At 37.0% G+C, this 7,500-nt stretch overlaps 1 protein-coding gene across 2 annotated transcripts in view; it reads left to right on the top strand.

Moving 5' to 3' along the window:
• LOC113801908 (uncharacterized) overlaps positions 1 to 7,159 on the top strand; it is a 118,372-nt gene extending 111,213 nt beyond the window's left edge. For both annotated transcript variants that reach the window (XM_070115022.1, XM_070115021.1), the window contains exon 9: positions 4,817 to 7,159. In XM_070115022.1, the coding sequence (XP_069971123.1) occupies positions 4,817 to 5,035 (219 nt within the window). In that variant the 3' untranslated portion in view covers positions 5,036 to 7,159. The remainder of the gene's footprint in view (positions 1 to 4,816) is intronic.
• Positions 7,160 to 7,500: the final 341 nt, after the last annotated feature.

Raw genomic sequence — 7,500 nt, 5'->3', positions numbered from 1 at the left:
ATGTGTGTGTTTGTGTGTGTGTGTGTGTTTACCTGTGTCTGTGTCTGTGTGCGTGTGTTTAAGACGTAATATGACAGACTTTCACCCTATAACATCGATTTTTATCATAGTATGCGTGAGTAACTTCCATGAAAAGTTTTTTTTAAAAGGTGATTTCTCTAATTATATTTAGAATTCTCTTCACAATTATCGCTACTTATATACAAGTAGGTTATGTGTTGGCTTCGCTCGCCCATAATTTCCCAAATAAGAGAACCAAAATAAGTATTTGCTATTCCTTTATTTATGCAATTATCTAAAGTGAGATGGAGAACTTTTATCTTTTTTTGTAAGGATAAAGATATGTTTAATTTCCATTTAGATATTCCTTTTGATATGGACACGGAAACAGAGACGAAATACTGAAAAAAACAAAAAACAACAACAAAAAAACGGGGCATTATAAGGCTTAAGAACCACTGTTGTTTAGGTAAACAATCCTCTACGATCGTAACGGTGAATGACACTTATAGCGTCGTTATTTGATATATAGTAGTGTCATTGGCATACAATTGAGAAACACGAGTTAAAAAAAAATAAACAAATTGTTAATATCCTGTAGCTCCAACATGGAAGAAAAATAGGGCCTTAGATTTTATTTCTTTCTCATTTGTTAAGAAGTTACGGTTTCCTTAGCAACGGTTCAACAAGTTTTACTCTCCAATTTTACAGAAATCGGGCAGTTTTACCTTATCAGCGGACTCCTACAAAGTCACTAGACACTATCACTATCACCAGTACTTGAATCACTATCAGAATCAGCTTATTCACTATCTTTCTTATCACCAGCGATATCAGGTTAACCTATCTGCTCACTCACACTAACTTCATCTTTTCTCGCCAGGAAAACGGAGGTGAAATAGCTGTTCACTCTCACCATCGCAGTCACTATTCCTTTTCATTTCTATCTTTGTTCCATCTCTTCACTCTCACCATCGCAGTCACTATCCCTTTTAATCTCTGTTTTTGTTCCATCTCTTCGCTCTCACCATCGCAGTCACTATCCCTTTTAATCTCTGTTTTTGTTCCATCTCTTCGCTCTCATCATCGCAGTCACTATCCCTTTTAATCTCTGTTTTTGTTCCATCTCTTCGCTCTCATCATCGCAGTCACTATCCCTTTTAATCTCTATTTTGTTCCATCTCTTCACTCTCACCATCGCAGTCACTGTCCATTTTAACCTCTATTTTGTTCCATCTCTTCGCTCTCACCATCGCAGTCACTATCCCTTTTAATCTCTGTTTTTGTTCCATCTCTTCGCTCTCACCATCGCAGTCACTATCCCTTTTAATCTCTGTTTTTGTTCCATCTCTTCGCTCTCATCATCGCAGTCACTATCCCTTTTAATCTCTATTTTGTTCCATCTCTTCACTCTCACCATCGCAGTCACTGTCCATTTTAACCTCTATTTTGTTCCATCTCTTCGCTCTCACCATCGCAGTCACTGTCCATTTTAACCTCTATTTTGTTCCATCTCTTCACTCTCACCATCGCAGTCACTATCCCTTTTAATCTCTATTTTTGTTCCATCTCTTCACTCTCACCATCGCAGTCACTATCCCTTTTAATCTCTATTTTGTTCCATCTCTTCGCTCTCACCATCGCAGTCACTATCCCTTTTAATCTCTGTTTTTGTTCCATCTCTTCGCTCTCATCATCGCAGTCACTATCCCTTTTAATCTCTATTTTGTTCCATCTCTTCACTCTCACCATCGCAGTCACTGTCCATTTTAACCTCTATTTTGTTCCATCTCTTCGCTCTCACCATCGCAGTCACTGTCCATTTTAACCTCTATTTTGTTCCATCTCTTCGCTCTCATCATCGCAGTCACTATCCCTTTTAATCTCTATTTTGTTCCATCTCTTCACTCTCACCATCGCAGTCACTATCCCTTTTAATCTCTATTTTTGTTCCATCTCTTCACTCTCACCATCGCAGTCACTATCCCTTTTAATCTCTATTTTGTTCCATCTCTTCGCTCTCACCATCGCAGTCACTATCCCTTTTAATCTCTGTGTTTGTTCCATCTCTTCACTCTCACCATCGCAGTCACTATCCCTTTTAATCTCTATTTTGTTCCATCTCTTCACTCTCACCATCGCAGTCACTATCCCTTTTAACCTCTATTTTGTTCCATCTCTTCGCTCTCACCATCGCAGTCACTATCCCTTTTAATCTCTATTTTGTTCCATCTCTTCGCTCTCACCATCGCAGTCACTATCCCTTTTAACCTCTATTTTGTTCCATCTCTTCGCTCTCACCATCGCAGTCACTATCCCTTTTAACCTCTATTTTGTTCCATCTCTTCGCTCTCACCATCGCAGTCACTATCCCTTTTAACCTCTATTTTGTTCCATCTCTTCGCTCTCACCATCGCAGTCACTATCCCTTTTAATCTCTATTTTGTTCCATCTCTTCGCTCTCACCATCGCAGTCACTATCCCTTTTAATCTGTTTTTGTTCCATCTCTTCACTCTCACCATCGCAGTCACTATCCCTTTTAATCTCTGTTTTTGTTCCATCTCTTCACTCTCACCATCGCAGTCACTATCCCTTTTAATCTCTATTTTGTTCCATCTCTTCGCTCTCACCATCGCAGTCACTATCCCTTTTAACCTCTATTTTGTTCCATCTCTTCGCTCTCACCATCGCAGTCACTATCCCTTTTAACCTCTATTTTGTTCCATCTCTTCGCTCTCACCATCGCAGTCACTATCCCTTTTAATCTCTATTTTGTTCCATCTCTTCGCTCTCACCATCGCAGTCACTATCCCTTTTAATCTGTTTTTGTTCCATCTCTTCACTCTCACCATCGCAGTCACTATCCCTTTTAATCTCTGTTTTTGTTCCATCTCTTCACTCTCACCATCGCAGTCACTATCCCTTTTAATCTCTATTTTTGTTCCATCTCTTCGCTCTCACCATCGCAGTCACTATCCCTTTTAATCTCTATTTTTGTTCCATCTCTTCGCTCTCACCATCGCAGTCACTATCCCTTTTAATCTCTATTTTTGTTCCATCTCTTCACTCTCACCATCGCAGTCACTATCCCTTTTAATCTGTTTTTGTTCCATCTCTTCACTCTCACCATCGCAGTCACTATCCCTTTTAATCTGTTTTTGTTCCATCTCTTCACTCTCACCATCGCAGTCACTATCCCTTTTAACCTCTATTTTGTTCCATCTCTTCGCTCTCACCATCGCAGTCACTATCCCTTTTAACCTCTATTTTGTTCCATCTCTTCGCTCTCACCATCGCAGTCACTATCCCTTTTAACCTCTATTTTGTTCCATCTCTTCACTCTCACCATCGCAGTCACTATCCCTTTTAATCTGTTTTTGTTCCATCTCTTCACTCTCACCATCGCAGTCACTATCCCTTTTAATCTGTTTTTGTTCCATCTCTTCACTCTCACCATCGCAGTCACTATCCCTTTTAATCTCTATTTTTGTTCCATCTCTTCACTCTCACCATCGCAGTCACTATCCCTTTTAATTTCTATTTTTGTTCCATCTCTTCACTCTCACCATCGCAGTCACTATCCCTTTTAATCTCTGTTTTTGTTCCATCTCTTCACTCTCACCATCGCAGTCACTATCCCTTTTAATCTCTATTTTTGTTCCATCTCTTCGCTCTCACCATCGCAGTCACTATCCCTTTTAATCTCTATTTTTGTTCCATCTCTTCACTCTCACCATCGCAGTCACTATCCCTTTTAATCTCTATTTTTGTTCCACCTCTTCACTCTCACCATCGCAGTCACTATCCCTTTTAATCTCTGTTTTTGTTCCATCTCTTCACTCTCACCATCGCAGTCACTATCCCTTTTAATCTCTATTTTTGTTCCATCTCTTCACTCTCACCATCGCAGTCACTATCCCTTTTAATTTCTATTTTTGTTCCATCTCTTCGCTCTCACCATCGCAGTCACTATCCCTTTTAATCTCTGTGTTTGTTCCATCTCTTCACTCTCACCATCGCAGTCACTATCCCTTTTAATCTCTATTTTGTTCCATCTCTTCGCTCTCACCATCGCAGTCACTATCCCTTTTAATCTGTGTTTGTTCCATCTCTTCACTCTCACCATCGCAGTCACTATCCCTTTTAATTTCTATCTTTGTTCCATCTCTTCGCTCTCACCATCGCAGTCACTATCCCTTTTAATCTCTATTTTTGTTCCATCTCTTCACTCTCACCATCGCAGTCACTATCCCTTTAAATCTCTATTTTTGTTCCATCTCTTCACTCTCACCATCGCAGTCACTATCCCTTTTAATCTCTATTTTTGTTCCATCTCTTCACTCTCACCATCGCAGTCACTATCCCTTTTAATCTCTATTTTTGTTCCATCTCTTCACTCTCACCATCGCAGTCACTATCCCTTTTAATCTCTATTTTTGTTCCATCTCTTCACTCTCACCATCGCAGTCACTATCCCTTTTAATCTCTATTTTTGTTCCATCTCTTCACTCTCACCATCGCAGTCACTATCCCTTTTAATCTCTGTTTTTGTTCCATCTCTTCACTCTCACCATCGCAGTCACTATCCCTTTTAATCTCTGTTTTTGTTCCATCTCTTCACTCTCACCATCGCAGTCACTATCCCTTTTAATCTATTTTTGTTCCATCTCTTCACTCTCACCATCGCATTCACTATCCCTTTAACTCTATTATTTTCTATCCATCTTTTCACTCTTACAATCGCAGTCACTGTCCATTTTAATCTCTATTTTTGTTCCATCTCTTCGCTCTCACTATCCTCTCTCTCCTCGCCAGGAAAACGACATGAAGCACCTCTCCCGCCTGACGATCGACACCTGTCCCAACGTCACAGCGGAAGCTATCCACCAACTACTCGACATGACTAACAACCTCACACTCATTAGACTCTGGGGTTGTTTCTTCATCACTAAGAACGACGAAGCCAAACTCCAGAAGAGGATTAAGGACGAAAACTGTGATGTTTATCTCGAGTGGTACTGTTGGGAAGGTTGAATCGAGGTTAAACGTGGTTGTTCACGAGTTGATGATATGTGGTTGGTGTTGTTTTTCTTTCCATAATGGGGATACGTGTGGATGGTGATTATCGTGGTTTCATGAATTATGGTATATTGGATTTTTTTTAATTATTTCTCTCTCATTCTCTGGTTCTCATTTTATAAATGTTCAGATGCGGTTATTAACGTGTTGTGGTCGTTTGTTGGAAAGTGAAACTACTGAGGAAATTGTGACTGGTAGAGTATTTTTTAAATCATAAAGAATTTTTAAGATTTTTAAGAATTACCAGTCATATCATAGCATCTCCTATGTGTTTCTGTAGGGGTCTTAATTAAAGAACAACACGTATAGTTGACAGATCAGCGTAACAATCAACCAAGGTACATATAAGCAAGTAGCTCCATTTCCATATAGTCTACTGAACGCAAAAATGAAATTTACTATTTCCCAAAAGTATTTTGATGGGTGTTAATGGTAAGGAAGTAAGTTATCATAAATAAAAGATGGGAATTTTGGTGGTACTTCTGGTAAGTATAAAAATATAGAGTATATTATACAAATAATTGTGTATATAGCTATATCTGATATCTCACGGCGTACTCTCATTGTCTAAAAATGGCAACATCATTAGCTCCACCCCTATTTTTAACCTAACAGTCTGCAATATTCTATGTCAAGGGTTATTTCAGTGCATATATATATATATATATATATATATATATAAATGGCTCAGTAATAACAATGATAAAAAAAAAATATCGAAACAAACCCCCCCAAAAAAGAAAGAAAAAACTGTATATTTGCAATGATTAACGATGATGAGGCGGGGCTTAGGTCGGAAGTTGCCAACTAGGTTTTTTTCAAGATGGAGTGGTTATACCTGTGTGAAGATACCTTGTAGTCAACAGATGAGTAAACTTCATATTATGAGGTTGTGCAATCTATTTATTTTACTACCGCGTTCATTATTGTGATATTTATCTCCTGTTTCATGGTTAACATTTTACTCTTCGGTTCTTTGTACGAGCCTTTTATATATATGTATTTAAATGTTTTAACTTCATTTGTTTAGAATGAGTTTATTTGAATCATATACCATATATTATAAAAATCGACGAGGTTTGTTTACCATTGAATGGGAAGCCAGACGATAGAAAACGAAGACTGAAGTGAAGTGGAGAATTTTGATCTTTTCTTGTAAAGATGAAAATATACTTAATTTTCATTGATATGAAAATTATTGCCTCCATTTAATTATCTTGTGATAGTCCCCATAATTTATCAAAAAACGTTTTTACGTTATTTGGGAATGAGAACATTTCTCGTTCGACTTTTTTTTAACGATTACAAAGCCTTTGCGTGATTTTGGAAGGGGAGGCTAATGTAATTTGTTTTTCAATCTGCTTGTTTGTATATTTTGACGAGACTAATTTCTTACTTTTCTAGCATTGTCAAGTCTCTTATGGGACGATTTTCACTGAATTTTTCTTACTTTTCTAGAAATAGTGATCTACATGGTGTTATTTGCACCGTGACGTGTTGTTGGTAGTGCCAAATAGTCAATTTAGGAAATGGCTTTTACTGGTTGTCTTTCCCGGTTTCTCTCTAGACTGGAATCAACAGGCGAATGCAATTAACCACGATAAGATGTTAGAGGCTAGGGCTACTAAGTGTTCAAAAGGAGACAGGTTTAACCGCCATCTATTAATATTTTTATTATTAATAATAGTTTTATTATTATTAATTAATGATTAATAATATTTATTATTATTATTATTATTATTATTAATCAATATTATTAATTAATATTAATTAATTATTATTAATAATATTGATTAATTAATAAGGACTATTAATAGTTTTATTCTGGTATGAAGTTCATCCATATTGCAGTAGGTTAGATTTTTTTGAGTCGTGAACACAAGCATGCACAAAAGTCAGACTACAACAGAAGAAAAAAAAACGTTCTTTTGTTGATATGCACTGACGTAGGCTATAGACGAAGAAAACTGGATAATCATAATAATAAAAAAAGCGTATAATTGCCGGCTAATCTTCTGAAGAGCTCTTTTGTATATGCCCCCACTGTAGGTTCTAATAAAGCTATCAGTATTTGCCAAATATGCCTTTTTATTAATCCTTTTTTGGAAAATAAGTTACTTAATAGACATGAAGTATTCACGATACTATAATGTGATTTTGATTTGTTTTATATAAATCTGGTTTTTACAAATAACTGACTTTGATAAACTTTGGTTTGTAGGATATATATAAATAAAAAATCTACACAATCGAATTGGATTTATCGGGCATTTCACAAAGTTTTCAAAAAGAGTTAACTGGAGAACTTGCACACCTAAACACACTATAATTTAATACTATTTGTCCAGTAATTTGTTAATAAGCCTCTTATGCAGACAACGGCTTAATATATTAAGCCATTGTTTAATATATTAGCAACT

This window comes from Penaeus vannamei, chromosome 37 (assembly GCF_042767895.1).
Source record: "Penaeus vannamei isolate JL-2024 chromosome 37, ASM4276789v1, whole genome shotgun sequence".
Classification (NCBI taxonomy): Eukaryota; Metazoa; Arthropoda; class Malacostraca; order Decapoda; family Penaeidae; genus Penaeus; species Penaeus vannamei.
Note: the sequence above shows the minus strand (reverse complement) of the source record. Positions and strands in the feature narration are given on the sequence as shown.